Source organism: Choloepus didactylus, chromosome 4, assembly GCF_015220235.1.
Source record: "Choloepus didactylus isolate mChoDid1 chromosome 4, mChoDid1.pri, whole genome shotgun sequence".
NCBI lineage: Eukaryota > Metazoa > Chordata > Mammalia > Pilosa > Megalonychidae > Choloepus > Choloepus didactylus.
In genome coordinates this window covers 94,128,126-94,149,035 of record NC_051310.1, presented here as the reverse complement: position 1 = coordinate 94,149,035, position 20,910 = coordinate 94,128,126, and the positions used below count along the sequence as shown (strand labels likewise).

Genomic DNA, 20,910 nt, shown 5'->3' with positions numbered 1-20,910 from the left:
AACCAAAACTGAATAAAAATGGTTATCTATGAAGAAGGAGGGAACAGGGTAAAAGAATGGAACAAAACTTCTCTGAATATATTGTGTTATCTAGTTTTCATTTTCGGATCAAGTAATCACAATCAAAAAACAATTAAATTAAATTAAATTAACAAAAGTTATGTCCTAAAAATTGAAAAACAGAAACAACTAACCTGACAACTTACCAAGTTGGTGATATAATCATATAGAAAACAGAATTATACCCAGCAACCTTAAAATACAGTATATTTTTACTTATATGTCCTTAGCATAATATATCCTAAGGGCAAAAAGAACTGCAAATACACTTGAAATTTTATGCAATTGTTTCAATGTTAGAAATAATATTACTTTTGGTATTTTGAAAGTTGAACATGTATCTTGTAGGATAAATCAATATATTGTAGGAAAATCTCAGGAACCAAGATTTTTCAGTATAAGAATCAGGAAACAAAATTTTCAGCATTAAAATCAAAGTTACATAAAACCCTAAAAACTTAAATTTGAATACCAATATAAACTTATGACTTTTCTTTTCTGTTTTTAAAACTACGTATTTCCTTGCTCAGGCCATCAAAAAAAGCCCAGAAATGATGACAGACCCAGATGCAATGAGCATCTCTAGTGCCAGAACATAGCCTCTGAATGCCATTCCTCACTAAAAGAACCCTGGCTCCTTTGAGAAAAAGCTGCTTCTAGATTGAGCATAAGAAATGTGCCCAGGACATCTTTTTGTGCTGGAAGCTTTCAAGGAATAATGAGTTTATGTCAAAAGAACACAGGAGTCAGCTTGAAGGGGTTCTCACTGACCAAAGACGGAATAACCTGAGCATCAACAAGAATGACTAAATACACGATACAATGAATATACAGAAATCAATCACCTACTGTGAAACTAAGAATAAAAATAATAGAGAAGGGACTCTTTGGACATCATTTGGGATTGTTAGATCAGCTCATATTCTGAAAACTGTTAACATTAAGCACTTATCCCACAATATTTCAAGGTAACCAAATAACCCTCATCGAAAAGTGAGATACTGTATACAGAATTCCAGCTAATAAATGAGAAAGAAATGATAAAATTAAAAAACCACCCTTTTGCAACTCCTAATAAAATTACTGACTCATGCAACAATTATACTAAAATCATTAGGTGAAAGGTGGGGCACTGTATAACAATGGAATCAGAACATCGCCACCAGAATTCACTGATCAAGTTTAACATCATTAAAATGAGACAATCGGACACGTTCTGCCTTCTGACATCCTGAAATATGATGAAGTATATAGTAACTCCTATGTAATCTTCATGCCCCTCTCAAAACTGAACCTGAACCTAATCAAGTCTTTAGAGTTAATTTCTAGTGTACAGAAGATACATGGAGCATAAAGGAACAAATTAATTGCATTAGGAAGCATTCAGTTAATCCCAGAATTGTCCTGGAAAGTTGTCAGGACACATGACCCAATTTCTTCTACAAGTCAATGGCATGAAAAAAAAGGGGGGTGGGTGGGTAAGGCTGAAGGTGCTACATTAAAAAGACTTAAGTGACAAAACAAATGTAATGTATGGTCATATTTGAATCCTGATTCAAACAAGCCCAACAATAAAAACACATTTTGGGGACAATTGGAAAAATCTGAAAATGGACCTGTATTAGATCCCATTAAGGAATTATTGTTCAGTGTGGCAATGACATTATAGTCAAATAAAAGTTTAAGAACAAGAAAAAATAATCCACCTGTGCTGACATTCTGCCCCAAAAAGGTGGCTTGGAATGGAGGATGAAAAGACCCCTTTTAGTCAATTCACAGGGAGGTACATTTATTTGTTCAGGTACAAACTCGCAGGAAGAAGACAGAAGCCCCCAAACATGCTGTTCCTATAGCACCAAACTGGAATGAGGCCCACCCCCTAAACCCATCCACCACTCTCTGTTCTGGGCACTGACTCAAGGAACCCAACCCCAACAACCATCTAGGATTTTTGGTCCCAGAGTTCAGGTCTTAACCTTTCCTTGAGACTCAGAGGCTATAATTACTGGCAGGAGATTTAGTGAGGGATATAAGCTAGGCTGAGAGAAGCCCAACAGCCTTCCTGGGGCACTCCCTCCCCTCCTATGGGAGGAAGGTACTCTCTTATCTGGCTCCCACTAGTAGAAAATGACACAGAAAAGATGCAGGATGAGAAGGGTACCAGCCTGGAATAGTACACCCAGAGCACTGCCTGCTTAGGGGTCAGAAGATGGGTGAGGACAGGGGAGTAAATCTCCCTGGCAACATGGAATATGACTCCCAGGGAGGAAGCTAGACCTGGCATTGTGGGATGGAGAATGTCTTCTTGACCAAAAGGGGGATGTGAAAAGAAATGAAATAAGCTTCAGTGGGAGAAAGATTCCAAAAGGAGCCAGGAGGTCACTCTGGTGGGCACTCTTATGCACAATATAGACAACCCTTTCTAGGTTCTAATGAATTGGAATAGCTAGCAGTAAATATCTGAAACTATCAAACTACAACCCAGAACTCTTGAATCTTGAAGATGATTGTATAAAAATGTAGCTTATGAGTGGTGACAATGTGATTGGGAAAGCCATGTGGACCACACTCCCCTTTATGCAGTGTATGGATGGATGAGCAGAAAAATGCGGACAAAAGAAACAAACAAAAAGGCACCCAGTGTTCTTTTTTACTTTAATTGTTCTTTTTCACTTTAATTTTTATTCTTATTATTTTTGTGTGTGTGGTAGTGAAAATGTTCAAAAACTAATTTTGGTGATGAACGCACAACTATATAATGGTACCGTGAACAACTGAATGTATGCTTTGTATGACTGAATGGTATGTGAATATATCTCAATAAAACTGAATGAAGAAAAAAAAAAAAGATGGGTGAGGAGCCACATGAAAAAAAACCACAGGCCCAGACATCAGACCTCCACTGCCAAAAGTTCTGAGCAAGTAACTCAGAAAGTCATCTTGGCCCAAGTCAACCAAGCTGGTGCCCTGGGGAAAGTGCCAGGGTGGCCACACTCCATCAGACTTGTTGGAAGGAAAACGCACACTGAAACAGTGAAGGTAAAGATGAGAAGCATCAGCGACCCCATGGCAATTTGTGGGCCACCTTCTGGAGGCTGGGTCATCTGCAGAAGCCACATGGGCCCAGCAAACTCCAACTCCTGTCCCTACCCCAACACAATCGAGGGCACCCTCATCCCCAACAACTTCCTGTTCCTCAAGCCCACTTTGCACTTCCCTTTGTACTACTACTTTTCCCTATACCTGGAACATCCTGGCCCCTCCCCTCCCTCCAAACTCATCCTCTCAGGCTCAGCTAAAACGTCACCTCCACATAGCACTGCCCTATGCCTGGAGTTACCATGAACTCGACTCTGAGGCACTCCATGCCCTTGGGTGTGTAACCCTGTCTTCATCTGCTTTTCGGTGCAGCTGTCCAGGTGGTGGTGACCCTGCCCGTGCTAAGCCATTGTGAGCTCCTGGTGGAAAGATGCAGCTCCCTTCCACTGCCATCCCCAATCTCACGGGAGCCACAGTGCCCACTGTGAGCACTTGGAAAACATGTGCAAAGCCCGCCAGTAGCCAATAGGTGCACAGGCCCCTGGTTAAACTAAGCAAAAATACTGTTTTGTTTTCCTCCCTGGCCTCCGTAGACCAGGATTAGGGAAGCACAGTGAGGGGTGGGCCTGGCTAAGTCCTGAAGAGAACTACCTGGAGTCTGGAGGTCTGCTTCTCACAGGGCCTTGCTAATACAGACAACCAGACAAAGAGGGTGCCAAAGGGATTTCGAGCACAGAATGCATTAAAAAAAAAAAAAAAAAAAACAGATCTCATCAAGCACAACCAAGACTCAGAACAGGCAGATAAATATAATTGTGCTTTCCTGGAGTGGTCAGGGTATGGATGAAAGGAGGAGGCCAAAAAGCCGCTGCCCCAGGACCCACAAATCAGTCTACCTTCCTTTCTTCGATATCAGCCCTGCCACTGGCCCTACTGCAGCATGCCCAAAGGGAATCTGCAAAAGCAGCCAAGTCTACCATGGGGTAGCTTATTGAAAAGTACTGAAAACATGGTTATTAGAAGTACAGACTGAGGAGCAGAGGCAATGACTCACCTACCTCTGCCCCCAGGCTCTCCGGGAATATGCCAAGACCCCGCTGACTCTGCCAGAGACCAGCAGGAGACCATCTAGTAGAGCCCCAACCCTCGGCTGCAACCATTCTCCTGACAGTCCACTGGAGTGGGAGCTGAGTGGAAGATGGGGCACGGCTATAAACACATTTGCCTACATCGTCAGAGTTTCCTCTCAGTTGTGGGCAGGAACATTTCCCAGTAAACGCCAACCACTATATATTCAGACAGGTCACTAACCACCAAGTCAGACATCCTCCCCAAGGACTCATGAGAGTCCACCATTGCCCCCACATCACCAAGCTTTCCACTCTGTGCCCAATTATGGAGCCCATGAGAGCCAGGGGCCTGACCCCACCTTGGAGGGAGGGTCTACTTACCAGCCCCTCCGTTTCCTCTGTCGTCCTCTGGAAATGTGCAGCCAGTGCCATGTTGTCCCGCATCTGCTTGTGACATTCCAGACACTTGATTCCATGCCGGATGAGCCTCACAGGGTCCGGGTAGAGCGGCAAGGCGGGAGGAGGAGGGCTGGCACTACCAGAAGTGAGTCCATGCTTTGGAGAGGAAGAGAGGGCTGGGGTTGCTGGTGCCACAGAGTTCACAGGAGCTGACACAAACATTTGGTCGGCGGAGATGGGCTTCACGAGCAGCTGGGAACACTGCATGACAAGCCCCTTGCCCTTGTGGTCACGGGCATGCCGGAGCAGACTGCATTTGTTGAAGAAGACCAGAGTCTTGGAGCACAGTGTGCACAGCACCTCAATGTGGACGCTCCGCCGGCTGTAGTGCTGACTCAGGCTCTTCTCTAAGGCAAACGCATCTCCACACTCCAAGCAGCAGTACCCACTAGCTGGCACTTGGATCCTGCTATCCACAGGGGGGCTGAGATTTGGTGCATAGAGGGGCACGGGATTGGCACTGTGGAGGACCTTGTTGAAGACCTCCACAATCAGTGGGGCAGCTTTTTTCACCTGGTGGACCAGGGGCACCGACATTTGCGTGAGCTGTGTCTGGTTACGCCTCTGAGCTGAGGACTTGGCTGTCACTGATGCAGCAACGCTGTGTGGGACCAGGTTCAGGTTGGCCAGGTGGATGGCTTTGGGCAGAAGGTTGGCGGGGGCTGGGGTGGATGCCTGTGGTGCTGAGCTTGGCTGCTGTTTCTTGCCCATCTGGGAGCCCAGGGCAGCCCCCTTTGGGACCCGGGGCCCAGAGCTGCAGCAGGGAGACGATGATTCACTGGCTTTGGTCATGCTCTCATCCCCCTTCCTGTCACCCTGGGGGCTCCTTGAATTTGTGCCCACCTCAGGAAAGTATGCCTCCGCAGGTAGGGCAGCGACTTCGTCCCCTGGCACCTCGCCCAGGGCCTCAGCAACGGCACTCCCTAGAGGTGACTCAAGAGTGGACTTACTTGGATCATCGGGGTCTGGCAGGATCCTTGTGACGGTCCGTTTGATTTCCCCTGATGATGTCTTAATGGTTTTGATTCTGACTTTGGGAATTGCTGGTGGGGAGCTGGCAGCCACAGAAGGGGAGCCCTTGCCACTGCTGTCGCTGCAGATGCTCCGAGGGCTGTCTGATGGCTTGATACTTTTTCTAGTGGCCTCCAGAGGGCTCCGGGGACTCTTTGGTGACTTGGGCATTTTGGGGCTGCCTTTAGAACCCTCTTTAGTGGGCCCTGATGGATCCTTCGTGTGACCAGGCAGATCCTCCTTGGTGACACTGGCCACTCTTTTGGCCTGCAGGGCCACTAAGGCGGCAACACAAGAGGACAGCTTGGAATGAGCTGGTTTCAGACGCTGCCTTGGGGGGACAGAAGAGAAGGTACTGAGCTCTGGGGCAAGCCCCTTGGGCTCTCCAATACTATTGCTGGGGTGGCTGTTGAACTCCAGAGCTTCCCCAAAGAACTGACTGGCATCCAGCTCCTTGTGAGGTTCTACCACCTTCTGCCCGCTTTGCTCATGTTCCTGCTGGTTCCCTAAGGGCAGGGGCTCTGGCTTCGGTTCTTTCTTGCAAAAGTGATCAAACATATGCAGCTCTGGGACTGGAAACTTCCCCAGAGCCTCCAGGGCTGGGCCGCCCACAGGCCCACACCCAGGAGGGGGTGGGAAATAACTGTCAGAGTGCTTGGGCTTCATCCCAAACCCATTATCTTTGATGGTATCCTCTGGTTCTGGGCTGGAGATTGGGCTAAACTGGTTAAAGGTTGGTAATGGCTCTGACTTGGGTGGCTCCAGCTTGCCAGGGAAACTCCTGGCACTGTCTCCATTCATGAAAGTGGAATCAAATTTCCCACAGTTGTGTCCCAGGCTGTGGGGCTCTGGAGGCAGATCTGGGCCCCGGAATCCATTGTGTAGGAGGCTGGGAGCAATGTGGTCTTTCTCTGCTTCAAATGACTCCTGCCGACTGGTGTTCTTGACAATGACACTCACAGCTGGCAAATCTGGAGCTGATCCCGAGTGAGACAAGGACATACTCTCATCCATACACATGCCTGCAGGTTTCAGGGGGCTCTCATTCTCCTCACTAGGAGTCTGGATAGCCTCCTTGGCATCAAGGCTGGTGGGGTCTGGGATGTCAAAGGCAGCCAGAAGGTCATCAAAATCTGGAGTTTTCATATCCCCCATGGCTGAATGATGGCAAGGGCTATAACAAAAACAAAGAACAGAGTCAGTGACCACCAAGATCCCACCAGACTCTGTCCAGCATTATCTTCATTGCACACCCATCACACTAATGCACAACACACTGGCAGCACACTTGTACAGAACCCCCATACTGTACACAAACACACCTAACGAATTTTACCCCAACAAGTTTCTAAAATCCTGGGGAGGTAAAGGGAAGAGGGAAGTTTCTATTTAGTGACAAGCCTGCCTGGCAGGCCCTAACCCTCAGTACCTGCAAATTCCTGACTCATTGCACAGCCAGAAAGAAGGTATACTATAGCATACTCTCTCAGTTTCTCAGGGAAAATCATCACCTATGATCTTATACCTAGCAAAAAGCCAATCACTCAGCCCTTAAAAAAAAAAAAAAAACAAAAAGAAAGAAAAATGCAAAAAAAAAAAAAAAAAAAAGCATGACTCAGCACCTCCTTCCTGTAGAAAACTTCTGATGCCTACATGAGACTTGGCTATAATGTCCTCTGCTAATTTACTCTTAGTAATTAACCACTAACTTTGTATAACTTTGTAGTTTTGCTTCATGAATTCAATCAAACCCAAAATAATTTGCTACTGCCAGGATCTGTACTGAACTGTTTCATGAATAAATGCTAGAAGATTTATATCACCCCCCAGGTTTGTTGTGTTTTCTCTCCCTCTATTCAGCTGATACTCTTGATTTCTTGATTTTCATCCTAAGGTTATCAGTGGGTGAATGGATGGTTAGATCTGAGGGGCAGGGTCACTCTCAAGGCACCACATGGGTTACCAAATCGACCAAAGGAAGGCTCTGGGACAGCCCTAAATTCTCTTTTAATTTAATACACAGAGAAAAGAAAATGCACCTGTTTCCTTTGTGATGTGGGGAAGTGGAGCTGGAGAACTATTATAGTAGAGGAAACTCAAGACTCAAGGGAAGAAGTTTTCCACTAGGAAATTACTGTAACACTCATAGTTACATGAAACATGAAGCTGGCTGGCTCAAACCTGCTACAGGGAGGAGGAAAAAAACACCAGACTATCTCCCTTGTTCAGCCCTTAAATCCTGCATTTGCTACAGCATCCCAGAGCCTTGCCAGCTTACATATCTCTCACATCATGTTTATGCTGAAAACCTTCCTAGGTGTGGCTTGGCACAACTTTCTTAGAAAACAATATGGCAGCTGCCCAGAACTCAATAAATGACAAAGCCTTGGACTGAGGAACCCCACTTCCAGAAATGTACCCTAAGAAAAATAATTCCCAAAAGATGCAGCATTATCGAAAGAGCTCAAATGAGAGAGACATGTGCACCAAAAGAATCTAAATGTCTAATAACAGAGAGTGGTTAAAGAATTGATGGACTACTATGTAGTCATTAAAAAACCTAATTATAAAATCTACGTAGCAACATGGAAAATTATTTACAGTGTTAAGTTAAAAAATCTAATATAAAATTGTTGGCAGACTATGATTATAAAAACGTAAAACTAATACTCATTTGAGCCAAGATTTTAAAGCATGAAAATTATTGTGCAGTTTGGTGGGCTTATTGGTTATTTTTTCAAAAAAAATTTTTTGTACTGCTAGAATGTTTTTATAATTTAAAAAAGGGAAAATAAAGACAGCACCACTCAGAACCACAAGGGGAACAGACGGCACAGCAGAGATATATCTGTTACAGCCCCATGGGGTCAATAGGTATGTAGATTTGTTTTCTACCACCCACCACCCCTCCAAAAATCACATCTGCCTGCTTAAGCATTTTCACAGAAGATGAAAAATGTACCTCTTCTCCCCCTCCCATTGGGAAGTTGCCAAATTATGGTATAATATTAAAGTGAAATACCAATTATCTAAACATGGGTTGGCAAAATCCCTCACTGCAATAAGATACAAAGTTTTGGAACAGAACAAATGATTGTCTCCCGGAATTGGAAGTTTTGGAATCCATAAACAAGGGGGATATACTGAACATCGTTGAAAGCACTGAACATCCAATACCAAGTATAAACTACTATACAGAGTAATCATAATTGTAAGGAAACACCTGTGTAATATTTGCTTTATAAACTTACTCCTGTTTCTTTCTTTCCTCCCTTCCTCCTTTCCTTCCTCCCTTCCTTCCTTCTTTACTTCTAACAATCCAGGAAAAATAAAATTGAGGGAGAAGGGCAGGATAGAAAGGTCTTTTTAAGGAGCCAGGAAAAGCATGTATGTGTGTGGGAGGGGTGGGGAGGGTTGGTGGTATGTGCCAGGAATAACTGGGAGCTGCTATTGTCTAACATTAAGTCACAGGGATTTGGAGCAGAGATATATTACATCAAGAGAAGGTAATGTTCTCCACACAGAGAAATCTCAGGGACTGGCTGAGAATGAGCAGAGGTAAGGTAAGTTGTCTTTAGCTAGGAAAATCAGGGCTAGCAAATGATGTGACAGTTCAACATCAACAGCAGTAATAACCTTTGTAAGGATTTTAAAAACCAAAGCTAAAGACTTTAAAAGCCAATGATCAAGTCCTGTTTTCTATTTAGCCCTGGTAAAGAAAACCAAAAGCATCAGCAATTGATAACAGTGATTAAGGGGCTGACCGTGTAACTAGGTGTTGGTATTTCTTTAAACCTCGCTTTAAATTGAGTATATTGTTTATAAATAGAAAATAGAAATTAATCAAAATGTACCGTGTTATAAGAGCATATGAAGAAACAAAACAAAACAAAAGACTACGAACAAAAAGTTCTGTTTATCTAAACTGACAGGACAAAGTTAAAAGACAAACAAAAAAATCAAAAGAAATATTTGCAACATATGATAGTGGCTATCATTAACATCTTTATTAATATATAAAAAGCTCTTACAAAGCAATAAGTAAAAGATGAACAACATTTTAGAAAAATGAGCAAAGTACAGAGCCGGTAATTTTAAAAAGAAAAAAAAAAAAAAAAGGACAATTAATACATAAAGAAATTACAGAAATACAAATTTAAAATAATGAGAAACCATTTTGGCTTATCAAACTGACAAAGGTTTCCAAAAAAATGATAATCCCCAGTATTGGCAGAAATGTGGCAAAATAAGCATTCTGAAAGTAACATCAGTTGATGCAATCTATCTAAACAGTAATTTAGCAATGCATACAAAAAGTCCAACAATTCCACTTCCAGAAATTTACCCTAAGCGAACAGAGATCCACATGACAAGTTCTGTGCAAAAATAATCATTACAGGATTATTTATAACAAAAAAATGGAACACAACTTAAATTGCAACAACAGGAATCAGTTCAATAAAGTATGGTATATCAACACGATCAAATACTGGGCATTATTTAAAAATCATATTATAGATCAATATTTAAGCCTATGAGAAATTTTCCTGATATAAAGTGAGAAAAAAGGAATACTGAATGTATACACAGTACAATCTCAACTTAAAACAAAATTTAAGTACATATGTATATATGAAAAAGGCTAGAATACTTCAAAATGTTAAAAGTATCTCAATAATGAAATTTTCTTCCTTTGGTTTATCTGTACCTTCAAATTATTTATAAATTTGTATTGCTTGTGTAGTATCATATTGTGTATTGCTTGCATATATCATATTTTAATATACAAGAAAGAAGATGTATAAATTAACGAAGCCAAAAAAATTTGAGAAGCCTCTTACTCAGAACTCTAAAAATCATTAATATAAGATTCTCAAAACATATCTGGCATGACTCAACAGGGGAATGCTAGCTAGAAAATCCATGGGGTAATTTAGTTAAAATAAAGGGTGTAGTCAAAATAAAAAGCCTCAGCATACACCAGTGTCTGCAACCTATTGAAAGCAGCATGCTAAAGCGGTTGGAAAGAGCAAACCACATGCAGCTGCCCTTCTCGCCTGGGGGCAACCACACGAGGCCCAGAGCCTGGTGGTGGCCCCTGCCCCACATCCATGGCTACGCTTAGGAACCCTCAGCAGAGGCTCCCCTTGAAACATTTGAACAAGCCAGATCCAGGCATGGTGTGCTCACTGAGTCTCCTAGAACAGCCCAGTCGCCAGGCAAGGCAGGACTGCAGAGCTGAGACTGAGGAAATATGCAATAATACACACAACCCCCCATGGGTAAAGAACAACTCCACAACTGGTGGACTGACATTATGACCTCTTTCAGGATAAGTTTCTATTCTAGGGAAATTCTGGAAACGAAAAGAAAAAAAGGAAAGAAAAAAAAAAGTTGAGTATAAATTCCCATGGTTTATTCTAGGGTCTACTAGTTTGCCCAGGAAATTTTACCAAACATTTAAGTAAACATAATCAACTAGGAAGGGAGGGAAGAAGGAGTATCTTGATACTGAAAGGGAAAACTGCCTGATGAGCCTATTAGAATTCTTTGAGTGGGTTAAAAACAATGTGATTATGGCAGAACTAGTAGACAGAATTTCTTCCAAGTTTAAATGCCAAGATGTCAACCACAACAATGAAAAAACCTGAATCCCACAGAACTTAGACTGTATACTGTCAATATGTGTGTCTTTAAGTGATTGTTTGCCACTGACGGGGAACCATGAAAATGGAATGTTTAACCCAGTGATCAGTTCTGGACTGGAACTTAATTCTTTCATAAATTACATAGAATGGTGGTTCCTACCCATACAGGGACTCAACTTCACAGCAATGTACATATTCTCAATTACTGGCCATTTAAAACACCACTACTGAATAAGGATCCGGGAAAAAGTTATTTTACAAAGGAGGTCTCACATTCAAAATGCTTTGGGAATCAGTGATCTAGCAGAACTTTAGGCACTAAGCTTCTTGAGGGAAGAGGCTTATCTGACTCATCACTGCATTCCCCATTGGGTACTCAATAAATATTTCTTGAAGCAATAGAGTGAAACCTCCAAGTTTGCCTTAAAGCTGTTCCAGAAATCAAAATATGAAATTAAAAGATAGCAAGTTCTCATGGGGCTGTATAGATGGGCAAAATTATGGCAAATGAGCCTCAGTGAAGACAAACATAAAGGAGCATTTAGGGAAAAGCAATTCCAACTATAATTTTAGAATAATGGATTCCAAGCTAAACTGTTCAAGAAAGCGGCCTGGGCATCACCTTAGACTGTTCCCTTAAGATACCACACTGCATGTTTCATCACAAATGGCCCAGAAAACGCTGAGCATTACCTGAAAGGACACTGGTAGCAAAATAAAACTTGTGATCTTATCCTTATTCAAAACCACTCTGTGCTAGAAATGCTGTGCAGTTCTGATTTCCCACACCTTAAGACATATGTGATTTGGAGGAGGTCTCAAGAAATGAGATGAAAGTTATACAGTAGGTGGAAGGCCTTCTCAATGAGACCCTAAAACATCAGAACTCTATTCTATTCTGGAGAGAAAAGATTTAGGGGAAAAGGGGAAGCATAACTGAAGTATAGATTTGTTCATCAACTCTTAAAATACTAAAAAGGAGAGGGCAGCATTTTGAGGTTTGAAATAAAAGGTACAGCCAAATAAAAGTTTACTTTAATCATTAGTCAAAATGTACTGAAGTTGCTATAGGTAAAATACATATACATATCAGTCTAGTAGCAATGTCCACACTTATTCAAATCTACAAGTAAAAAAAGGCTCTGAGGAACTAAGAACAAGGAATTGCCACTAAACCCATGAGCTTTCTTTTCCTCAGCACAAAAGCTTTCATATTTCAAACAATATTAAATGTGGTCATCTGTTTTCCTTAGCAACACTAAGGTCAGTAACAGTAGATGAATATAAGTTCTGTAATAGGACATCAAGGGGTAGAGGCATTCCAAAATCATCAAGAAAAATCTGACCCCTATTTAGTATACTGTTTAATAAGACAAGGAAGCAAATAACATGTTACAGATTTATAAAACGAAAGTAAAAGGCAGCATGGTTTAAGGAATAGTGATGTCCCAGTTTGGATATATTATGTCCCCCACAAAAGTCATGTTCTTTTAATCCAATCTTGTGGGATCTTTGGATTAGTTTGTTTCCATGGAGATATCACTCACCCAACAGTCAGTGAGAAATTTTGATTAGATATTTTCATGGAGGTGTGGCCCTGCCCATTCAGGGTGGGTCTTAATTAGATCACTGGAGTCCTTAAAGGGGCTCAGGAAGAGAGAGAGAGAAGCAGAGCCGGAGCTGACAGAGATGCTTAGAGATGCTTGGAGTTGCAGACAGGACCATTAGGAGATGCTAAGCTAAGAGATAAGCCCAGAGTTTGCCCCAGAGAAGCTAAGAGAGGAGCTCCAGATATTTAGACAGAAACTCCCTTGGAGAAAGAAGCAATGATGCATGGGAGCTGAGAGAGAAAGGAGCTGAAACACAACCCCAGACCAGCAGATGTCAGCCACATACATGCCTTTCCAGCTGACAGAGGTGTTCTGGACACCATCAGCCTTTTTTTAGTGATGGTGTCCTCTTGTTGATGCCTTAGAGTGGACACTTTTATGGCCATAGAACTATAAATTTGTAGCCAAATAAACCCCCTTTATAAAAGCCAATCCATTTCTGGTGCTTTGCATAACAGCAGCATTAGCAAACCAGAACAGATTTTGGTATTGGGAGTGGAGTGCTGCTGCTGAGTTTGCAAATACCAAACATGTTGGAAAGGCTTTATAAATGGATAAGGGGAAGATTCTGGAAGAATTGAGAAGAACTTTATAGAAAAGGCCTAGATTGCTTCGAAGAGACTGTTGGTGGAAATATCGACCTAAAGATACTTCTGATGAGGCCTTAAACAGAAATGATAAATGTGTCACTGCAAACTGGAGGAAAGGTGATCCTTGTTTTACAGTGGTGGATAATCTGGCAAAATTGAGTCCTGGTGTTGGATGGAAGGTAGAATCTGAAAGCAATGAGCTGGAATACCTAGCTGAGGAGATGTCCAAATTAAATGTGGAAAATGCAGCCTGGCTTCTCCTTGCAGCTTATAGTAAACTGTGAGAGGAAAGAAATAAGTTGAGAACTGAACTCTTGGGTACAAAGAAACCAGAGATTGATGGTCTGGAAAATTCTGGGCTTCCAGAAAGTGAAACCCATTGAATCTAGTACCCCGCATGAAGATTTAATGAAACCTGGAAACAGCCAGCCATTTCAGTACAAGCCAGGATTGGAAATGGACCTATACAGAAAGGATTTGTGGAAAGTCTTGTTGAATGAAGGTTTTGACCCCTGTATGCTGCATGCCAAGCCAACAAATTTTTTGCAAGATCTGTATAAACAGAACCACTGCCAGTCTGGACTAAAAGGGACAGAAAAGGGATAGAGTGAAGGAAAAATTTCTTCAGAGAATGCAGAACCATGGAAGCCAAGGCTGGAAGCCAAGAAACCTCAGGTCAGGCTACTGGAGCTGCCCATGCATGTGGAAAAGGTGAGTTTGACCTGGAGGCAGAGGGCGGACCTTCCTCCTCGATGCCCAGGAAGAGTGCTGCCACTCCAGGCCTCAGAGAAGGTAGAGCACATTCACCAGAAACTGGGGACAGCCTGGCCACTACCCCTGTTCTGAAAAGGTTGAGCATATGCCCTGGAGATGGAAGAGAGTCCAGGTGCCCCCCCCCAATGTTTGAGGAGGGTGGGGCCAAGAAGAAGGTGGTCTCCCCAACGCGTGGATATGTTGGAGCACTCACCCCAGCATTTGGAGAGAAAAAGGCCTCTGCCTAAGTCTTTGGAAAGGGTGGGACTGCCATTCTTTCAAGCCCTGAGGATAAAATGTCTTTCGATAAATGACTCTCAGACTTTGAAATCTAATGAAGTATGCCCTGCAGGTTTTCAGAACTGTTTAGGTCCAGTGAAGCCTGTTTTCCTTCTCTGGCAATGGGAATGTTTATCCTATGGCTGTCCCCTCTTTGTATATTGGAAGCAGATAACTTGTTCTAAGTTTCACCGGTTCACAGCCAGAGGAGAATTTTGCCTTAGGACAAACTACACTTTTACGTGATTTTGATAAGACTTTGTACTTATCTATATTGTGATGGAATGAAAGTATTTTTGCATTTGGAAACAACATGTCTTTCTGGGGTTCAGAGGGCAGAATGTGGTGGTTTGGATATATTATGGCCCCCACAAAACCTATGTTCTTTTAATCCAACCTTGTGGGATCTTTAGATTACATTGTTTCCATAGAGATATCACTCACCCAACAGTAGGTGAGACATTTTGATTAGATATTTCCATGGAGGTGTGGCCCCACCCATTCAGGGTGGGTCTTAATTAGATTACTGGAGTCCTTACAGAGGCTCAGGAAGAGAGAGAGAAGTAGAGCCGGAGCTGACAGAGATGCTTAGAGATGCTTGGAGTTAGGACAGAAGGACGTTAGGAGATGCTAAGAAAAGAGATGAAGCCCAGAGTTTGCCCCAGAGAAGCTAAGAGAGGAGCCCCACATGCTTAGACAGGAATGCCCTGGGAAAAAGCAGCAAGAACACTTGGGAGCTGAGAGTCAGAGGAGCTGAAATGCAATCCAGGACCAGAATACGTCAGCCACATGCCTTCCCAGCTGATAGAGGTGTTCTGGAGACCATCGGCCTTTCTTTAGTGATGGTATCCTCTTGTTGATGCCTTAGTTTGGATATTTTTATGGCCACAGAACTGTAAATTTGCAGCCAAATAAACCCCCTTTATAAAAGCCAATCCATTTCTGGTATTTTGCATAACAGCAGCATTAGCAAACTGGAACAAGTGGACGGTGACACAACAAAACTGAGTTTTCTTAAATGTGTCATTGTGAGTTGGATGAGGGCTAGAAGGATGGTTCGATGGATGAATACTTTACAACAAACTTGTGGATGAACTCTTTATCCTACTCCTCACACGATTGGAAATAGCTTATATATTGAAATAATTTGCATTTGATTATTACTTACAATGGTTAAGAGTTTAAAAATGGGTAAATCAAAGTTACCCTCAGCTGCCTATTTTAGAAGAAGGAGCCTCCCAGATAACAATAGAGTAAAGAATAACTCAAGCTGTGTGATATCAAAGAGAAAGAGAAGTTACTTAGCAGAAGCAGAGATCAGAACAAAGTCTGTCTGAGTTGCCAGGCAGGGAAACTTTTTTTGGTATCATGAATGGAAGCTAGGCAAGAGGAGAGAGAAAATGAGTAAGGAACAAGCAAGCTTGAGAGTCCTGCAGGGGCTTCAGCCTGGACCCCAGCAGGAACTATGATCAGAGAAAGACATTTCTTCCACAGCAATTGCCTGGGTAGTTTGTCCAGGACAGGGAGCTCACTGAAACATTGGCTGGATCGAAGGAAATTGAAAATGAACCCCACATTCCTGGACTCAGAACAAAGCCCTAGACAAGGGCTTCACAAAGAACTGTGAACATGAGAGCTGGCTTCCAAACCTATACTATCACTAATTTCCTGTGTGAAGACCTTGGGCAGGCCTTGGTTTAATATGTAAAATTAAACTAAGTCTAAGTACCTATGAGTCCTTGAAAAGGCCAGACTGCGACAGCCAGTCAAATTAATTTAGAGTTAATGGCTTTCCACATAAAACTTAATTCCTGAGATAGACAAGCAGACTCCCCACCATATACAAATCCCTGCCTGCCTGAACACAATACACAGAGGCCACTCAGAGGTTTAAGTAACCCCAAGTCACAAATGTCCTGAGCTGGTCAATGTTCCTTTTAGTTCACAAGGCACCTGGTATTCTAATCATTAGCAAAGAACTGCCCATACAAGAGCATACAAGAAAACAGCTGCCCCAAAGAATCCAGCCTAAAAACAAAATTTTCACCTGTCATTTCCTCTGTCTAGTTGTAGCCCTTCCAATGCACTGTGCCAAAATAATTGCTGCAAAACACATATATGCTCAAAATCCCCATCAACTTCAGGACAGAGTTCAGCCTAGCATGGAGGATCCATTCTGATCTGTTCTCTGTCCACCTCACCAGCCACTTCCACAGGGCACCCTTCATTCTCACCACATTGGGGGTTCTGAGATTTTCTCACACCTCTGGGATGTCAGCTCTTCCTAACTAGAAAAGTATACCCTACATCCCAACCCTGCCCTGGTCCCAAACACGAATCTGCATAAGAACTTCCCTCACCCCCCAAGCCTCAGCTCCAGGGTCCCCTCCTTCTAGTATCTTCTCTGAGCACTGCAGCACCAGTCCACCACCCTCCTCTGCCCTTCTTCTTCTCTGTTTTCTTCTGACACTTGGAACTCTCCTCCTCCTCTATGGCAGCACTTCCCACAGTGCTGTGAGTTTTCTCATCAAGTCTCCCCCAGCAGATCATGAGCAACTCCAGAACTGGGGTCATGTTTTTCACCTCTATTTCCAGGAAATAACATGCCTGACTCCCACTGGCAAATGAGCTGTCATTGCTCCCACCCCTCCCATCCTTCTCCAAATCCCTGGCTGATGCACCTGCCCTTGCCTGCCCTACCCAAAATATTCTTCATCCAGAGGCAGCTTTTCCTCTACCCCCGCCCCAACCAAAAATCCCATTTCCCAAGAATAGAATTATGTTGCAAGCATTCCAAGAAGACTCACAGGATGTTAGAGCTGAAGGGGACCTCAGATATTATCAAGTTCAGTGACTTCCAAAGGCCTGTCTGCAGATTGCTGTTAGGCTGACTGCAAAAGAAAAACATGGGGAGTGATTTTTAAATACAGATTCCCAGGTCCCACCCATGGAGATTCTGACTCAGTAGGTCTGGGATGGGTCCCCTGCATTTGCATTTCTTAAAAGCTTCCCAGTTGATTCTAGTGCACTAGACTAGTTCAATCCCTTCATTTTCTACAGGGAGAGTTGAGGCTTAGAAAGGGAGAAGTTCATCCTTCAAACATTACTAAATGTCAAGAATTATGCCTGGCATTGAGAAAACAAAGCAGAAGGCTCAAAACCTACTCTTGAGTGCCCACACACACATCTCGTAGCCACACATTCATGGGTGCCACTGAAGGCTAACCGAGGCCACCAAATCCCCAGAGGCAAGAAAGGGAAAAGGACTTCCTCTGCCCACCCTCATCAGATGTTATTTCATTCACCCTTATGCTCCCTTTTGCTTTACTTGTTCCTCCTCATGGCACAATTTTCTACCTTTACTGTAGTTATTTCAGTGTTAACATTCCCTCTCCTACTATTTTATAAGCCTCTTAACAGACATTCACTAAATTATTAATTCTAAACTTATATCTCCACTTGGAAGTCTAACAGGTTATCTCAAACCTAAAACATCCAAAATCTAATTCTTGGTTTCCTCCTATAGTCTTCCCCAGTGTAGTAAATGCCAATTCCATCCTTCCAGTTGCTTAGACCAAAAACCTTGGAGTCATCACAGGGTCCTCTTTCTTTCATACCTTCATCAAATCCATAAGCAAATCCCATCAACTATAACTTCAAAATATATCCAAGTCCAGCCATTTCTCACCACCTCCAACATCACCTCTGTCCTGGATTTCTGCAAAAGCCTGTTAAGTGGTCTCCTTGCTTCCACGCTTGTCTCTACCATTCATTCTCAAAACAGTAGCCAGAATGCTCCCTTTAAAATATGAGTCAGATCACATTGCTCCTCTCCTCAAAACCTTCCAATGACATTCCATCTCACCCATGGTAAACCCCAGTCATTACCGTGGCCTGTGAGGCCCAGATGATCTGACCACCCTTTGTTTCCTACCTCTCTGTGTCACTGATGTGCTCCAGGCATGCACATGCCACCTTACACTGTTTCGCAAGCATGCTGGGAAGCTCCCACCTTTGCATTTACTATTCTCTTTGCATGGAAGAACTTCCCCAATCTCCATAGGGCTTGTTCCTCCATTTCCTTCAGGTCTTTACTCAAATGTCACTTTGTCAGGAGACTTCCACGACCATCCTACGTAAGATACCACCCCCACCATAAGTCTCTATTCCTTTACTCTGCTTTATTTTTTTCTTCACAGCACTTACCATCACCTCACTTACAATATAATTTATTTCTTTATTGTCTACTTATAAGCTCCAGTCTGTTTATTGGAAGGTAATCCATAATTAGAAAGGGAGAATGATTTGACAACCTCATCTTGTCTGGAACTAAGATTGTACAAGGCTAGTTACAAATTCCCAAGCAGGTTTACTACCAGTCAAGCACCTAGTAAGCTGCAATATTTTTTTGTTTACCTTTTTAAAATGCTTTATAAATAGAGAGACCTTGAGTGGTGATGGGAAAGGGTTTTACCAGGGGGAAGGGGTCCACCAGAAGTGGCACTTGTCTATGAATCCTGGGCTCCTGCAGGGGCTGAATACATTTAATATTTTATCAATGGGAAATGTTTATTGGCCAAGTCCCCACAATATAGTCATCTTGAGGATGGGATCGGTGTGATGCCACTGGAAAGGCTAGCTGAGGACCAGAGGAGGAGGAAGGTACAGTATGATCTTGAGTCTTAGAAAAGGGGATATAACTCTGAATATACTAAAAACCACTATATTATACACTTTAAATAGGTGAATAGTATGGCATTTCATGAATTACATCTCAATAAAGCTATTATATTAAAAGAGAAAGACATATTACAAAGCTACAGTGGCCAAAACAGCATGATGCTGGCATAAAGATATAGATACACGCACACACACACACACAAATGGAATCGAATTGAGAGTTCAAAAAGAGACCCTCACATATACGGCCAATTGTTTTCTGACAAGGGTACCAAGTCCACTCAACTAGGACAGAATAGTCTCTTCAATAAATGGTACTGGGAGAACTAGATATCCACATGCAAAAGAATGAAAGAGGACCCCTACCTCGCATCTTATACAAAAATTAACTCAAAATGAATCAAAGACCTAAACATAAGAACCAGGACCATAAAACTCCTAGAAGAAAATGTAGGGAAACATCTTCAAGACCTTGTGTTAGGCAATGGTTTCTCAGGCTTTACACTCAAAGCACAGTCAACAAAAGAAAAAATAGATAAATGGGACAGCCTCAAAATTAAAAACTTTTGTGCTTCAAAGGGCTTTGTCAAGAAAGTGAAAAGGCAACCTACTCAATGGGAGAAAATATTTGGAAACCATGTATCCAATAAGGATTTAATATCCGGAATATATAAAGAAATCCTACAACTTAACAATTAAAAAGACAAACAACCCAATTAAAAATGAGCAAAAGACTTGAATATACATTTTTCCAAAGAGGAAATACAAATGGCGAAAAAGCACACGAACAGATGTTCAACATCACTAGCAAATAGGGGAATGCAAATCGACACCACAATGTGATATCATTTCACACTTACTAGAATAAAAAAACAAAAAACTACAAGTGTTGGAGAGAATGTGGAGAAATAGGAACACTCACTCACTGCTGGTGGGAATGTAAAATGGTGCAGCTGCTGTGGAAGAGCTTGGCAGCTCCTCAGGAAGCTAAGTATAGAATTGCCACATGATCCAGCAACCCTGCTACTAGGTATATACCCAGAAGAACTGAAAGCAGGGGCTCAAACAGACATTTGAACACTGATGTTCCTAGAGGCATTATTCACAATTGCCAAAAGATGGAAGCAACCCAGTGTCCATCAACTGATGGATGGATAAACAAAATGTTGTATATATATATATACGATGGACTCTTACTTAGCTGTAAGAAGGAATGAAGTCGTGATGCATGTAACAACATGGATGAACCTTAAGAGGACATTATGTTGAGTGAAATAAGCCAGACACAAAAGGATAAATATTGTATGATCTTCCTGGTATGAACTAATTATAATAAGCAAACTCACAGAGTTACAATCTAGAATATAGATTACCAGGGGATAGAATTTCTACCTAGGTTGACTGTAAATGTTTGGAAATGAATGGTGGTGATGGTAGCACATTAATGTGAATGTAATTAACAGTGCTGAATTATGTTTGTGAATGTGGTTGGAAAGGGAAGATGGGGTCCTGTATGTTACTAGCAAGAAAGTTAGAAGATAAAACATGGGACTCTATAACACAGTGAACCCTGTTGTGGATGATGGACTGTCGTTAATAGCACAAATGTAAGAATGTTCTTTCATGAATTATAACAGATGCATGACACTATTACAAGGTGTTAATAATAGGGTGGTATATGGGAAAAATACACCTAATATAAACTATGGAC

General features: G+C 42.3%; 1 protein-coding gene across 6 annotated transcripts in view; it reads right to left on the bottom strand.

Annotated features, from left to right (window-relative positions):
- Window positions 1–20,910, bottom strand: part of ZNF592 (zinc finger protein 592) — a 57,673-nt gene that overhangs the window by 19,460 nt on the left and 17,303 nt on the right. For 4 of the 6 annotated variants that reach the window (XM_037833120.1, XM_037833122.1, XM_037833124.1 and 1 more), the window contains one exon: window positions 4,551–6,813. In XM_037833120.1, the coding sequence (XP_037689048.1) occupies window positions 4,551–6,794 (2,244 nt within the window). In that variant the 5' untranslated portion in view covers window positions 6,795–6,813. Of the gene's footprint in view, window positions 1–4,550; window positions 6,814–17,326; window positions 17,411–20,910 lie in introns of all 6 variants that reach the window. The other 2 variants (XM_037833118.1, XM_037833119.1) reach the window with 1 other exon arrangement.